The 17,315-nt window shown below is 48.2% G+C and overlaps 1 protein-coding gene across 1 annotated transcript in view; it reads left to right on the top strand.

Annotated features, from left to right (window-relative positions):
• LOC146200458 (glutathione S-transferase 1-1-like) overlaps positions 1 to 17,315 on the top strand; it is a 74,470-nt gene that overhangs the window by 42,435 nt on the left and 14,720 nt on the right. The window contains exon 4 of the mRNA XM_084595523.1: positions 3,479 to 3,653. Coding sequence (XP_084451649.1) covers positions 3,479 to 3,653 — 175 coding nt within the window. The remainder of the gene's footprint in view (positions 1 to 3,478; positions 3,654 to 17,315) is intronic.

Here is a 17,315-nt window from a genome sequence, read left to right as displayed (position 1 = left end):
CAGCGTACTGTCTGTTATGTATAAGGTATTTTCTAAGGTAATCGCTGATAGAATCAGGACACCCTTAGACTGCAATCAAGCAAAGGATGAAGCAGGGTTTCGGAAACGATACTCTACTATCGATCATATCCATACCATCAATCAGATGATAGAAAAATGCTCGGAATATAACCAGCCCTTATACATAGCATTCATTGATTACGAAAAAGCATTTGACTCAGTTGAAACCTCGGCGGTGATGCAGGCATTGCGAAATCAGGGGGTAGACGAGCCGTATGTGAAACTGCTGGAAGATATATATAGTGGCTGCACAGCAACCATAGTTCTGCATAAAGAAAGTAACAAAATTCCGATAAAGAAAAGTGTTAGGCAAGGAGACACAATCTCCCCAGTACTATTCACAGCTTGCTTAGAGGGAGTATTCAGAGACTTGGAATGGGAGCAGTTAGGGATGAGGGTAGATGGAGAATACCTCAGTAATCTGCGAGTTACTGATGACATTGCCTTGCTAAGCAACTCGGCGGATGAAGTGCAAATAATTATTGATGACCTAGACAGAAAAAGTATAAAGGTAGGCTTGAAAATGAATATGCAGAAGACTAAGGTAATGTTCAACAGCCTCGGGAAGGAACAGCAGTTTACATTAGGTAGCGAAGTACTGGAAGTAGTAGGCAAATATGTCTATGTCGGTAACATGAGTTATTTCTCTGACCTACTCTGCACGCTTCTTATCTCTTAATGTTGCCCCTACCATTTTTCGTTCCATAGCCCTCTGGGTTGTCCTCGTGACGTGTTTACATATCTAAAGTTTTTCAAGATAACAACAGACACAAATAAGGGATGCAATGCATTCATCTGTAGCAGACAGTGGCATTTTGGAGTCTGGTTTTCTCCTAAAAGAGGCTAAGAGGAACTGTTCCGGAAAACCCGCTACCTAAAAAGTGAATGGCAACGTAAGTATTCAATCAGAGGCCCTTGCAAGAAGAATTTCAGGCGAGGAAGCATCATCAGTAGCGTACGACAGACGCTCTAATATTTAATTGGAAGAACCAGCCCACCGCTGAACACTCCGAAGGCCTCGAAGGGTTGGTACGACAAACTACAACAGAGCGTGCGTGAAAAAGATATCGGATTGCTTAACAGCAGCAGGCCGAAGGCATGAAAGACGCAAAGCATACTGGATAGAAAAGCTCATTGTTCTGATTCTGGTCCAACGAAACACTGCCATGCACAGAGTAGTAGCGACAACTTGGTTAAAAACAGGAGGACTGGTATTGTAAAAATTAAAGAATTAAAGCTACAAAAATATGAACAAATACAGGGGATGGCCAAAAATGACTAGTATTGGTATGATAGTTGCGAATATCTTGGGGCGCCTAACCCGTCATAAAAGTGGAGGGCGACACCATCAGAAGCATCCTTGTGGCTGTGGGCTTCTCTCATTGCAGGCCTACGTCCTTTTGCATATTTTAGCACGCGTAGCACATCGTGGATGCAGCACAGCTACTTAAGACTGTCCTTACTAACGCGGCGTCGATTTTGGCTCCATTCCAACATGACCTCTCAAACGCGAGCGCACATGCGTTCGCAGCCATATCACGAGGTTTCATGACGTGAAACCCTCTGGCGACCAGTCATGTCTCAGTCAGACCACGCGACTTTCTGATGTCGTCCAATCGACCAACCAAAAACGTTTCTCGCAGATCTCTGCCAATCTGGGAATGCATTGGCACCACCGGGTTTCAAAGTGAACATTTCACTGGCCTCGTTGAGCCATGGTCATAGGCGCCGCAACTTGACCTCAGATGTGGCGCAAGGAGCCTCGGCGCTAGGTTCTTCTTTATTCGTACGTGTAACGCGCGGAACCGGCGGCGGTTTTCCTCCTGTTCTGCTGACGCCTCGATGCTTCTGCTTCGCACATCTGCTGCTTTACGCAGTTGACAGACAAGGTCACACATCCCCTTCACCGCCATTGCTGCCCATGTGGCTCGCCTACTGGTGGAACCTCTCCCTTTAAACTGGCGTCGACACCTTCGTACCGGCTAGACACGGCTGTGGTGTCCTTGAAGTGCGCAGACAGCCATGGAGGAGTCGCGCACTCGAACCAGTGCTCCGGCGTTGTTTCCTTGACGTTCGCATGCAGTCATGTTGGAGTTAAACCACAGCCAACAATGTGTAGCCATGGTTAATCAAGCTTCTGCTCTGTAAACTAGGTTCTCTATTTGAGCCGAACCTGGCTTAGCAGCTCAGTGTAACCAAACATAGCAAAGCTTTCGCTTGCCGTGCTAAGCCGTAGCAATTATGCTGTGCATTATGGTTCTACTATCGCATTAAATATTGATATATAAATGTAGTGTGTTACGAAATTGAAGTTATAGAATAGCAAGGTGAGGTGAAAGAAATAATTCTACACGGAAAAAAAAAAACACAGATTAAGACAGTGGTTGAAAACGGTGAAATACGTTTGTGCCCTCGCCTTTAATCTATAGTGTTGTGTTTAGTCGCTTTCGATCAGTTGTCGTCTGCGTGATTTTGTTTTATTCTGCGTGTTCCAGGCGGGGAGTATAACGAAAGGCCAAGGCAGGCCCAAATTTTTTTACTCACCGTTAACCTCAATAACCTAGTATTTTCCCTCCCTTACCCTCATTTTGCCACCTTTGCCCTTCTCTCTTACACTCACAATTTTTTCAGCGCCAGTCCTCTCTCACCCTCACTTCCCCGAGGGCATTTCTGATGAAGCGAGGGAAGAACGCTATTATGAAGGTTTACCCCGGTGAAGTTATCTATAACTATTCTGCAATACTTCTTTTAGAGAGTGGGCTGAAATTCATATAGCTTTCGGTGACAGTCTCTTACAGCAGGTCTGTACAGTACAATTATCTTTCTTCTCTGAGGAATAAGTGCAAAAGTAACTTTAAATAGCGGCGACGAAATAGCCGTTTCTTGTGTCCTCATCGCTGTTAAGCCATGCACGTGCTTAGGAGTGATTGCGAGGCAGCATTTAAAAAATCCTTAATAAAAAAATGCTCTTGAGTAGAATCAAATAGCTGATTCACGCAAATGTTTCAGAATAAAGCGTGTAGGTTCTGCTGGAAAGTCTTTCAGCCGACTATAGGGGTTAGTCAGTTTTATCATATTTCTATCTCTCATGCTAGCAGATTAGAAAAGCGATAAAAATCTTAAAAGCTTCAGTCTTTAAAGGAACAAGAGGAGCAGTGATGTAACGCTAACGCGAACAGAGCATTTCACTGACTGCTACAAGTTGCAAGAGGAATAAAATAGAACTCCTTTCAGTGGTAAATACATAGAATGGATTATCCTACGTTCAGGCTAACGCCTTTAAATTAGGTAAATGAAAGGAAATATGCTTTCAACTCACCGATACTACAGATATCTTTCAGCCGCATTAAAAATCATAGTGAGGAAAAGTGTCATTTTCTCTAGCCACTTGCGTTCTCTGATGGTCGTCTCTTACCCATAAACCACGATTATTCGACCTCAAGAAGCCGACGCCTCTAGAAATATCGGCGTTCGAAGATAACGTGTTGGCCAACTTCAACCGCCACATCGGGAAGAACGGAGGCTACGCGGTGGGAGAGAGTCTAACTCTGGCTGACCTCTCCCTTGTAGCCCACCTCACTATATGTTTAGAGGTGAGACAATGTCTCCATTCCAACGGTACTTGTATACATTGCAGGGGTGGGTTAAGGCCAGCTAATACGAGCCAACATTGATCTCTTCGCGCCCATAATAACTTGAGCAGTTCGTTACTTCGAGTCCCATTCACTGATTCGCAGTATCGATGGAGGGATCCATGGAACTGGCGCTGCCCTTGTCGCCGTAGAACCCTTTGCATTCCGTGTGTTCACCTTGCACCATATTTTATTTGTTTGCTCTGGACAAGGAAAGTGCTTACAATAACTGCACGGTTGCCACTTCTGACGCTGCCGGAAAGACCCAGCAGTTTGCTGTGACCCCTAAGAAATAGAATTTTATCTTTGTCGACATGTTGCCACGCTTTGATAACAAAAGCAACATTATAATCGGAATGGAAAGCATGTGCACTACAAAAGACAAAAAAAAAATGAAGTACTGGTGTCGCCACTAACCCTATAGATTTCATGGTTAAAAAGTTTCCGTCACTCTAAACCGCAATGACATTCATTTCAAAGCGGTGACAACCAATCGTTTTTGGTATAGTGAAGCCACAAGTTTGACTGTAGTGACGGAGGGACGTTTAAGTTCAAATGTCTCGTCAATAATTGCTTGTTTTGCACCCGGGCAAGTATCACGACAATTTGAACGAGTTAGACAATAAATTTTTACTGTGGGCAACAATTAACGGAAGCTTTATTTAGTGATCTTTTGAGGTAAATGTCATCGGCCTGGTCCCAAAAGGCCCCTCCCAAGAGTGCTCGATTGGTTACCACGCCATCACCGAAGATATCGCCCTTGTCTGGATGTGAGCGCTTACAGGGTAGAAGGGATGCTACTGGAGGAATTGCCTTTTGGGGCTTAGAGACGACAGTCAAGTTTAGGAGGTTTAATGCTGAAATGCAGCTCACGGCTAGCTTTCTCTTAGCTTTCTCGACACATTCATCCTCCTCCGCACCACTTTCACTGCCACGTGCAGACAGAAGAGTGTTGAGAGACGTGGCTACCAAGCAGCGGTAAAAGAATAGGCGCGCTGGGGAAACCACGTGCCTGCGATTTCCGCAGCAACAGATGCGCCCAATATCCCGAGACAAAATATATATTGAAGCTGCAGAAACATCGCAACAACAGTTTTCCCTAATGTCGTCCCTGTCATCTCACACGCGCCTGATGTCTGGGTATTATTTTTTTAATATGGATAAACATTATTTCAAAAGTTCTTAAAAATATGACAATTCGGTCGCTGAGGAGACATGAACGGAAGGGTGAATATTACGCGTGTTTTAGTAAGTGGGTAAGAGGAGTAGTTATATTAAAGACGCTTTTATTTTTGGTTACATGGGAGAATAATAGAACTAATATTGAAGGCTTTCACTATTATTGGCTGATTCATTTTTATGATTCCTCATTGGACGTCATAGCTCGAGCTCTTGAGCTTAGAATATGCGTAGAAAACAAGCCGATACCGAAACCAGCGTGTGAGGTGCGCCGAATGTAGAACAATTCTGCTTCACTCGCGACGAGGACTTTCCGACTTGTTAGAAGCAAAGATCAGAAATTGACAACACGCTCAACAATATGCACATTTGTAAAAAAGGAATTCCCGGCTTCTGCTCTAGATCTAGAATGAGCCAGTGATTATGTGTGCAGAAAGCTATTTCCAAATCACAGAAATAGCAAATGTGGCTATATCTCAGATTGTATAGCCGTCCACATCAAACGAAGGCGTCTTTTGAGAAGGTTTACTGCAAAGCAGTTAGGACTGCACAAATAAACTTCCAATAATAAATGTATTGTTGCGAACTATTCAAATCTTTATTATTTTTCTATAGCCGCGGACATGCGGCCTTATCATTGTGATTCCAGCACGCGAATCATTTCTCTGTTCTTTGTTTATTCATGCTCGTTGCCGCGAGACGATGCTTTATCATTTTCTTTGTCACGCAAGATGCGTCGAAATGTATCTCGAAGATTCCAACCACTCGCGTGTGTTTATACAATGTTCCATGTTATGCTAGTCACCGTTTGCGGCTTTTTCTAGATGCTTCTTTGCCACCTTTAAATTTAGCGTTGGCGGCAGGGACTCGTAGATCGGCTACCTCCGAATACGCTTGCTGCTATCGCTGCGCCGATTGCTCAGTCTTTCGCCGTTTGCGGGCGCAAGTCAGCCAAGTAAGGAGGTTTAGTCCAGTGAAGCTGTAAAATATGAGGCCAGCACAGTCTTCGGTGGGGTGACGCAGCTGGAGAGATGGCTTACTAGGTTAACTGACAAACAATAGTGGCAGCTGTTACAGCCATCCCCGCTTTGTTATTATCATCAGGAACTAAACGGAGCTTAGTTGTTGCATTCCTAAGCCTGAGTCAGCCACGTCAACTGGACAGGTGGAGAACACCTAACTAGGAACGATATCAGTTAGCTGCATTCCCCCCTTATAATCAGGAATGCGGGCTTAATTTTGCGTTGGCGAAGTCCCTCATAATATAGTGCTGATACGCCAATTCTGGAATACATGTTTCGCGCGCCTGTTCTGGTGTAGGTCCAATGTAAGTGCTTAATCCCACGTTCGAAGTCGCAAACTACATAGTCGATCGAAAACTGAAAAAAAAATAGCCAAAAAACTGGGTCTTCACTTTGAAGATGTTTTTCTAATTTTTAATTAAAAAAACTTTGAAAATAAAGGAAAGGATTTGTCGAAAAAAAAGCCGAAAATCGAAAAGCTGCCGCCGAGGCCGGGATTCGATCCAGCGTCCTTAGGAGCAGTAGTCGAGCGCCGTAATATATATATATATATATATATATATATATATATATATATGCGCTCGACTACTGCTCCTATATATATATATATATATATATACCGGGTGTCCCAGCTAACTTGAACTAAGGGGTACAAAATAATATATTTGAGGTAGGTTAGTGAAACCGATTGCATACAACTGCCAGCCTTCTCGCGCACTACAGCCAATTTTTTGTTTTGTAATTACTTAATTAGCTAATTATGTTAATTTCTCTAATTTATTAAATATCGACTTTAGACCAAAAATGTGAATTGGAAAGTTGTAGAGCACCTTCAGAAACCCCCCTTTCATTAATTGCGATAAAGAAAGTCTCACGTGTATCTTTTTTTCCGGGCTCAGAAGAAAGCCCGCGAAATATAAATAATACCACGTGACTAGCGCATTTGTGCGCCGTGATTGTGGTGCTCTCAGTCGTGGTTTGAGCGAACGAAATTAGCTGCGGCTGTGTCTTCCTGGATCCGTTAAAGCGGCAGGCCGATATGCCTGCGGTGGCTTTTTCGCCCGCGTCAGACGGCCGGCCCACGTGACGGTGCAGTAGTAGCGATAGCGGCGAGCCGACATCACCGAGATTCTAACAAGGTCTCCTTCTCTCCCATCAGCGAACACCACGACAAACGGATGAGCGATAAGGTATCAGCCACTGAATCTGCGCATACATGCTTGGGTAAAGGGGCGAGATGACATCATGTGACTCGACTAAAATTAGCGCTGCACCTTCATTTGCGGGTCTTTATCGTCATCCGCCTGTCGTGATGTAAGCTGCTGCGGTGCGCAGACCTGGCCAATATCGCCGTGGCGACGGGCGAGCTCGAACTCGCTCGAACCATCGCCAACATTTCTGCCTGCCGCTGCGACGGGACCATCGGGTCACGGCCGCAGCTGATTTCGTTCGCTTAAACCACGACTGAGAGCACCACAATCGCGGCGCACAAATGCGCTAGTCACGTGGTATTATTTGTATTTCGCGGGCTTTCTTCTGAGCCCGGAAAAAAAGATACACGTGAGACTTTCTTTATCGCAATTAATGAAAGGGGGGTTTCTGAAGGTGCTCTACAAATTTCCAATTCACATTTTTGGTTTAAAGTCGATATTTAATAAATTAGAAAAATTAACATAATTAGCTAATTAAGTAATTGCAAAACAAAAAATTGCCTGTAGTACACAAACAGGCTGGCAGTTGTATGCAATTGATTTCACTGACCTACCGAAAATATATTATTTTTTAACCCTTGGTTCAAGTTAGCTGGGACACCCGGTATATATATATTGTTACGGGGATGCACTTAATGTAACAGCACTGCGATGCGCTGAACTCGACGCTGAGACTTCAGTAGCCGTGCAGTGTCCACTCTGTCAGCGTCGTCCTCTTTCTCAATGCTTTGTCGTCGTCGTCTTCGTCAGTGAGCACATCACTTTGGTACCGCGTTTCCAGGTAACACTACCCCCCTCGGCAAAAGGCAACAAGGCAACGTCCCGGTGCGTATTAGGCGTGCGATGTGGAGGGGGAGTAATATGGCTTTAGGCAGGCGACATGTACGATTTGGGAAGTGGGTGTAGCAGTCGGTGACTTTGGATGGAGCGGTGAAATCTCATAGGTCACGTCGGTCACTGGGCGTAGTACACGGTAAGGACCTGTGTAGTGGGGCAGAAGTTTTTAACACAACCCCACACGACGGCACGGAAGCCAGAGCAACACCAGAGATCCGGGAGGATAGTGCACATCGCGGTGGTGAGCGTCGTAGCGGCGTTTTTGAGTTTCTTGAGAGATGGTGAGATTCTGACGAGCAATCTGGCGAGCAGCGTCGGCTCTGGCGATGGTATCGCGGGCATAGGTTGTGACGGGGCTAGCGGCGGGAAGCAAAGTGTCGAAGGGCAGTAAGGGGTCTCTTCCAAAGAGAAGATAGAATGGAGAGTAGCCAGCAGTGTCATGACGCGAAGAGTTATATGCAAAGGTGACAAATGGCAGACTAATATCCCAGTCGCGATGACTGTCGGATACGTACATTGCGAGCATGTCGGTGAGTGTGCGGTTAAGACGCTCCGTAAGGCCGTTCGTCTGAGGGTGATGCGCAGTGGTGAACTTGTGCCGAACGGAGCAAGAACGAAGTATTTCCTCAACAACTCGGGAAAGGAAACAGCGGCCACAGTCGGTAAGGAGTTGACAGGGAGCACCATGGTGTAGGATGACGTCGTACAAAAGGAAGTCAGCAACGTCTGTGGCGCAGCTGGTTGGAATGGCGCGAGTGATCACGTACCGCGTGGCATAATCGGTGGCCACAGTGATCCATTTTTTTCCCGACAAGGACTCGGGGAAGGGCCCTAGGAGGTCAAGGCCAACACGAGAAAATGGCTCAGTCGGGATAGCAATCGGCTGAAGGTGTCAAGGTGGTAGCACAGGGGGTTTCTTCCGGCGTTGACAGAGGTCGCAAGCGGCTACATAACGTTGGACAGAGCCGTAGAGTCCAGGCCAGAAGAAACGCCGGCGCACGCGGTCGTATGTGCGTGAGAGGCCAAGATGACCAGCTGTAGGGGCGTCGTGCATTTGTTCGAGAACGGCGGAGCGTAGGTGTTGGGGAACGACCAGCAAGTGCTCAGCACCATCAGGTCGCATGTTGCGGCGGTATAGCGTATTCCCATGAAGGAAGAACAGGGCGAGGGAAGAGTCACGGCTGTGTGTGCGGAGGCGGTAGATAAGAGAACTGAGGGTTGGGTCCAATCGCTGTTCGTTGGCTATGCGGGAAAAGTCCGATATATAGAAGACATAGGGGTCCGACTCATAGTCAGTAGAGGAAGGGGGATCGACGGGATAACGGGACAGACATTCTGCATCCTGGTGAAGCCGACCGGATTTGTATACAACGGAAAAGGTATACTCCTGCAAGCGCAGTGCCCAGCGGCCGAGGCGGCCTGCAGGATCCTTGAGGGAAGAGAGCCAACATAAGGCGTGGTGATCGGTAATTACAGTGAAGGGTTGGCCAAACAAGTAGGGTCTGAATTTTCCAACGGCCCAAACGAGAGCCAGGCACTCCCGTTCTGTAATAGAATAGTTCTGTTCTGCTGATGACAGGAGACGACTGGCGTAGGCAATAACGCAATGTTGGCCGCGTTGTCGCTGTGCAAGGATGGCACCAATCCCGTGGCCACTGGCGTCGGTGCGAAGTTCCGTCGGGGCAGACGGGTTGAAATGGGCCAACACAGGAGGATTGGTGAGAATAGCGATGAGGGTGGAGAATGCGTTAGCCTGCTCTGGTCCCCATGAGAAAGGAACGCCTTTCTTCAGCAGATTGGTGAGAGGACGAGCAACAGCGGCAAAGTTTGGGACAAACCGGCGAAAATAAGAACGCAGTCCTATAAAGCTGCGGACATCACGGGGTGAACGGGGACATGGAAACGCACTGACAGCGCGAACTTTGTCGGGATCGGGTTGCACGCCGGTGGCATTCACCAAATGGCCAAGCACTTTAAGTTCGCGGCGACCAAAACTGCACTTCTTTGAGTTCAGTTGAAGTCCGGCACGGCGGAAAAGTGCCAAGATGGAAGAAAGGTGACTAAGATGGCTTTCGAACGAGGGCGAGAAGACAATCACGTCATCCAAGTAACATAGACAAGTCGTCCATTTGAAGCCGCGGAGTAAGGAATCCATCATGCGTTCAAACGTAGCAGGGGCGTTGCAAAGTCCAAAAGACATAACCTTAAATTGGTAAAGTCCATCGGGTGTGACAAAAGCTGTCTTCTCGCGGTCTTGTTCGTCAACAGAGATCTGCCAGTAGCCGCTACGAAGGTCGATGGAGGAAAAGTAGCGGGCTCCATGTAAACAGGCCAAGGCATCGTCTATTCGCGGCAGCGGGTAAACATCTTTCCTTGTAATCTTGTTCAGACCCCGCACCTCCACCAAGATGTTACGGGGATGCACTTAATGTAACAGCACTGCGATGCGCTGAACTCGACGCTGAGACTTCAGTAGCCGTGCAGTGTCCACTCTGTCAGCGTCGTCCTCTTTCTCAATGCTTTGTCGTCGTCGTCTTCGTCAGTGAACACATCACTTTGGTACCGCGTTTCCAGGTAACAATATATATATATATATATATATCAAGGGGAAATGAGGGTGCTCGTTATAATACATGAAGGAAAGAAGCCAACAGTCGGCGAGGCCAAGGAAAGCGTTGGGGATGGTAATTCATGTCTTTTTTTATGTTTACTTGGATAATCACAGAAATTAGTAATGTAATCTGTTAAGGGGAAAGATAATTAGACACAAAGTAGAAGAAAAAACAACGTGCCGATGGTGGCATCCGAACCCACGACCTCCGAATAACGCGTCCGGTGCTCTTCCAACTGAGCTACATCGGCCGCTGTCCCCCCTGCTACTTTCTTGGGTATTTATGTTGTCTGTATACGAACCTTGAGAGTGTTCACCAGTGCCACCCTCAGCCATAGCGGCGGACGTGGGACGTCCTTTGTTACCGCCTGCGTCACGTAGAACGTGACTGTTGGCTTCTTTCCTTCATATATATATATATATGAAGGAAAGAAGCCAAGAGTCGGCGAGTCCAAGGAAAGCATTGACGATTATAATTTCTTTTTTTTTTTACTTCGATAATCACATAAATTAGTAATGTAATCTGTTCAGGGGAAAGATAATGAAACGCAATGTAGAAGAAAAAACAACATGCCTATGGTGGAAACCGAACCCACGACCTCCGAATATCGCGTCCGGTGCTCTTCCAACTGAGCTACATCGGCCGCTGTCCCCCCTGCTACTATCTTGGTGTTAAGTGCGCGCGCCCTGACCGTGGGCAGAAAGAACGAACGAATAGGAAGACTCCGACGTATGTGTGTTGGCGTTTGTGTGTATGTTCGTGCGTGTGTGCAAGCGAAGCGGCCGTGGATGACGCCTCCCGGTGAAAGACCCGAACTTGGGAGGAAGTCTGCGGGCTGGCGCCGCACGGACGGCCAGCGATGTCGGCTGAAGAAAAGCGTCGCTCCCGAGAGGACACCCGATCCTCCCTCAACCACCTCCAGCCGTGCCTGCGAGTTTTTTTTTCCAGGAATTCGGAGGAGAGTTTGCAACGGCTGCTACGCTGACGCCGGACGACGGGGGAAGAGCAGAACCCGGAGAGGGGGAGAAGCTTCGAGGAATCCGAGCGACGCGGCAAACGGGAGACTCGTTTCGGGTGCCGTGACGAGAGGCCGCACCCTGACTGAAGTGAAGTTGTGCTGCAATGTGTATATATAGTGTAAATAAATTATGTATTCTGCAATTGGAGTGAATTCCGGTCCAGGTTAATCGGGAGAGGAATGAAAATTTGAAGAAAGAAGAAGAAGAAAGGAACCTGATATTTAACTCTTAGGTATTAATGTTGTCTGTGTACGAACCTTGAGTGTTCACCACCGCCAACCTCAACCATAGCGGCGGACGTGGAACGTCCTGTGTTACCGCCAGCGTCACGTAGAACGTGATCAAGAGAGAGGGCGAAAGCTGTGCTAGAACCCTCTTACGCTACCTATGGCCTCAAGACTGGCAGAGCCGAGACCCCCGTAAGCTACAAGCAGAATAATGACTGCCTATATATATATATATATATATATATATATATATATATATATATATATATATATATATATATATATATATATATATATATATATATATATATATATATATATATATATTGTAAGATGGGGATTTATTGAGCAGATCAGCAGGACTGGGCAGATCAGCGGCGAGCACAGCGACAGCAAACACCATCAGGTCCAACACGCGCAGTGATCACGATGTCACTGCCTGGAATGTTCCTCGTGCACTTCTTCCTCTTCACAATTACCCGCGGGACGACAAGGAGAAATCCTGGTGAATTACGGCGTGAGCAAGACGGCAGTGTCGCAATAGGGTTTAAGGCGCTGGACGTGAACAATCTCGAGTCCGCGCCGGCGTAGATCATGAGACGGCGTAAGAGGTTAAACCACATATTTAACCGGAGAGGTGCGCTCCAGAACTCGGTATGGGCCATGATATTTAACAAGAAATTTTGAAGACAGTCCAGGAGCATTGGAAGGTATCCACAGCTACACAAGAGCGCCAGACGAGAAGTCCGGTGTCGAGTGTTGGTTGTCATGGTTGGATTGATGGCGGCACTGGGTGTTAGCCGTGAATTCGCGGGCGATTTGTCGACAGTCTTCCGCATGCTGGGCTGCGTGAGAAGCAGGAGTATACTCTGATATGTCTGGCCGATGCGGGAGTATGGTGTCGATTGTAGCAGAGGGGTGACGGCCGTAGAGGAGAAAAAAAGGAAAGAAGCCAGTTGTAGACTGTGTTGCGGTATTGTAAGCGTAAGTGACATACGGAAGGACGAAGTCCCAGGTTGAGTGGTTGGAGGAGACGTACATAGAGCGCATGTCGCCAAGGGTACGATTGAAACGCTCAGTGAGGCCATTAGTCTGGGGATGATAGGCGGAGGTGGTTCTATAAATAATGTTGCACTTGGTGAGCAAGTCTTTCACAACGTCACTCAAGAAAACGTGTCCTCTGTCCCTGAGCAGCTCTCGAGGTGCGCCGTGGCGAAGAACAAATCACTGCAAAATGAAACAAGCGACTTCTGACGCTGTAGCAGATGGAAGTGCGGCGGTTTCTGCATACCTCGTCAGATGATCAACGGCTACGATAGCCCAACGGTTACCGGCTGCAGTGTAGGGAAGCGGCCCGTACAAATCAATGCCGACGCGGTCGAAAGGGCGTGGTAGGTTGGGTAACGGCAGCAACTCTCCAGCGGAACGTTGAGGAGATAGCTTTCGACATTGACAGGTGAGGCATGAGCGAACGTACTCGAGTACGAAGGTGTACATGCCCCGCCAGTAGTAACGCAGCCGGAGACGAGTGTATGTCTTGAAGACGCCCGTGTGACCAGATTGTGGGTCAGCGTGGAAATAGTCGCCGATTTGCGAACATAGCTGCCGGGGAATAACTAGCAACCACTTGCGGCCATCTGCGCAGTAGTTGCGGCGGTAGAGGTTACCACGAATGGTGAAGTGGGAAGCATGGCGGCGGAGAGCACGCGATGTAGAAGCAGCTGTAGGATTGGAAATAAATTCGAGGAGAGAATATATCCAAGGATCTTGCCGCTGCCCTGACGGCATGTCATTGATGTGAAGCGATGGTGGGGAATTGTCGGCGACCTCAGCTGTAAGGGGGCAGCGGGAAAGTGCATCGGCGTTGTGATGCTTGCGGCCGGAGCGGTAAACAACGCGAACATCATATTCCCGAAGGCAAAAAGCCCATCTTGCCAGTCTGCCAGGACGGGAAAGCCAGCAAAGCGCATGGTGGTCCGTCACTACGTCAAAAAAGCGGCCATAGAGATAATAGTGGAATTTAGTAAGAGCCCAAATAATCGCTAAGCACTCTTTTCTCAGTGACAAATTAATTAGATTCAGCCTTCGTGAGTGTTCGGCTAGCATAGACGACCACGTATTCAGTATAACCTGATTTGCGCTGAGCGAGCACAGCGCCAGGACCAATACCACTGGCATCCATGTGGACCTCAGTAAGCGCTGTGTGGTCGAAGTGACGTAAGACAGGCGGTGTCGTGAGTATGCGGCGTAAAGCATTGAAGGCATCGTTGCACGTTGGCGACCACGACGAAAGGTCGGAACTGCCTGACAGAAACTCTGTCGAGGGAGCAGCAATTGAAGCAAAATTTCTAATAAAGCGGCGAAAGTAAGAGCACAGCCCGAGGAAGCTACGTAGATCTTTGATGGAAGTCGGTTTGGTAAAGGCTGCTGCGGCACGAAGTTTGGCAGGATCTGGAGATACACCGTCTTTGGAGGCAACGTGGCCAAGAATGGTGAGCTGGCGGGCGGCAAAACGACATTTTTTTCGAATTCAGCTGCAGTCCGGCATCAGATAGGCAGGTCAAAACGTGCTTCAGACGGTAGAGGTGTGTGTCAAAGTCAGGAGAAAAGACGACAAGGTCGTGAAGATAGCAGAGGCACGTCTTCCACTTTAGGTCACGCAAAATGGTGTCCATCATCAGCTCAAATGTTGCCGCAGCATTACAAAGACCAAATGGCATAACAGTAAATTCTTACAAGCCGTCGAGAGTTACAAAGGCAGTTTTGGGGCGATCAGCCGCTTCCAGGGCAACTTGCCAGTACCCGGAACGTAAATCCAGGGAAGAAAAGAGCTCGGTGCCTCACAAACAATCGAGAGCGTCGTCGATGCGTGGGACAGGGTAGACGTCCTTTCGCGTAATCTTATTCATGCGGCGATAATCGACACAGAAGCGGATAGAACCATCTTTCTTTTTTACGCGGACAACAGGTGACGCACAAGGGCTGCTTGAGGGCTTAATCACGCCTTTCTGTATCAATAGGTCGACTTGCTCTTCAATAGCCTGGCGTTCGGTTGGAGAAACACGATAGGGGCGCTGTCGCAGTGGTGCGTGGGTGCCGGTGTCAATGCGTTGAGTGACTGTAGAAGTCTGACCCAAAGAACTTTGATGACAGTCGAAAGCGGAGCGAAATTGATGTATTAGGTTCAAAAGCTGAGTGCGCTGCGCAGGAGGAAGATCGGCGTCGATGGAGCGGAGGAACAAGTCTGTAGAGGGGGGTGCGGGCGCAGGTGAATGGGGGCTGAGCGCAGTCACGGCAGAGTGCGACGCGTCGTCAGGTTCCTCAGAGATCAGAATTGGTGCGATTGGCTGGATACTGCAGATGCATTCACCATTGCGCAAAGCAGTGGGGAGTTAAATGGGTTAGAGACCCATAACATGGAAAGGCCAGTGGAATTAGCGAGCACAGCGTAGGGCAATGGAAGGCACTTGCGGCGCAGGAAAGTATGAGCTGGTGTGAAGAGAACGGTCTCATCGCTAACAGAGGCACAAGTGACACGAACAAGCACAGAAGCGCAGGGAGGAAGGTCGATATCTTCGGCGACGAGGGCTTTAGCACAGGAATTTCGTGGATCAGCGTCTGGTAAGGCATCGGGCAAAGTCTAGAACAATCGATAATAGCAGCGTGACGCGACAGGAAATTCCAGCCTAAAATTACAGCGTGTGAGCAACTTGGCAGCACAACGAACTCAATAGTATAAAGGCAGTTAGGGATAACTACTGGAGCGGTGCAAGCTGTTAATGGCTTGATATGCTGAGCACTGGCCGTTCGGAACGAAAGTCCCGCAATTGGCGTCTTCACTTTCTTTAAAGAGCTACATAGCTCTGCGTCCATAACCGAAATCGCAGCACCAGTGTCAATTACCGCCATGACAGCAACGCCCTCGACGAAAACTTCACTAAGGTTGGCCGGCGACAGAAGGGAACTTGGGAAGTTCGACGGGGTCGCAGTTCTCGCCTCAGGAACTGCGGCCTCTAGTTTTCTTCACGTGAAGCGTTCTATCGACGTCGCATCGGAAAGATAGAGCGGCGTCGCGGTGACGGTGAACGGCGGTCGGACCTGGCTGAGCGGTCTGGGGAGAAATGACGGCTGGCTTGAGGCTCAGCAGGCGCGGAATACTGAGGCGTCAAAAACTAGCACCCAGAACCATCAGTAGGTGGTGCCGGCACTGGGAGACGGTTTCGACAATAACGAGAAATATGTCCTGCCAGCCCGCAAATTTACGAATTGGCCGGTTATCTGTCGTGCGCCAGGGATTGCGCGGTCTTGGAGCCGGTCAAATAAACTGCGCAGGTTCTCGAGCAGGACCGAGAAGCGACTGAACGTAGGCAGGTTGCGACGGAGCATATGTAGGTGGTGGTCGGGCAGCAACAGCGGTATATGTAAACGGGGCTGCGACAGGCATGGATTGAGGGGCTGCAGGACGAGATTCAGCTACTTGTTCTTAAATAATCTGGCACGAACTGCGAGCTAAATGTAAGGAAGGTTCTTCATGGCAGGACATAAGAAAGAGCTGTCGAGCAACTTCTTCCCGAATGAAGCTCTTGATTTGTGTCAGCAGCGCAGAATGTTCAGCTGCATCTGTCAGGCCAGCAAGCGACTCAGAGTGCATGGTGTTCGCGCGAGTTATGGCCCTTTGTTTGCGCAGTTCATCATAACTTCGACACAGTCATCATCATCATCATCATCAGCCTGATTATACCCACTGCAGGGCGAAGGCCTCTCCCATATTTCTCCACTTAACCCGGTTCTGTGCTAGCTGCATCCACTTGACCCCTGCGAACTTCTTAATCTCATCCGCCCACCTAACTTTCTGTCGCCCCCTGCTACGCTTTCCTTCCCTTGGAATCCAGTTTGTTACCCTCAGCGACCATCGGTTATCCTCTCTTCGCACTACATGTCCTGCCCATGTCCATTTCTTCTTCTTAATTTCCACTAGAATGTCGGTAACTTGAGTTATTTCTCTGACCAACTCTGCACGCTTTCTATCTCTTAATGTTACCCCTACCATTTTTCGTTCCATAGCCCTCTGCGTTGTCCTCAACTTAAGTAGAACTCTCTTGGTTAGCCTCCACGTTTCAGCCCTATAGGTGAGTACAGGCAAGATGCAACTGTTGTATACTTTCCTCTTGAGCGATACCGGTAAGCTGCTAGTCATAATCTGCGAGTGCTTGCCAAATGCGCACCATCCCAATCTTATGCCCACTTTTGAGACGGTGCGGATATCTCGAGCAGTCAGCATCTCGAACGCGTCATCATCAATGCCTTGCCGAATGTGCTTGATCTTGTCGGTCTCTGACATATGTGCGTTCACGCGCTTCCACAAGTCGACGACGTCTTCGATATAACTCGTGAAATTCTCGCCAACCTGCTGAGACCGCGCACGCAAGCGCTGTTCAGTGCGGAGTTTCTTCACAGCCGGACGGCCTAAAACTTCAGAGAAGCTGGCTTTGAACACGAACCATGATGGAATTGCT

This window comes from Amblyomma maculatum, chromosome 2 (genome assembly GCF_055883805.1).
Source record: "Amblyomma maculatum isolate TAMU_Amacu chromosome 2, ASM5588380v1, whole genome shotgun sequence".
NCBI classification, from domain to species: Eukaryota; Metazoa; Arthropoda; class Arachnida; order Ixodida; family Ixodidae; genus Amblyomma; species Amblyomma maculatum.
This window is presented reverse-complemented; position numbering and strand designations above follow the sequence as displayed.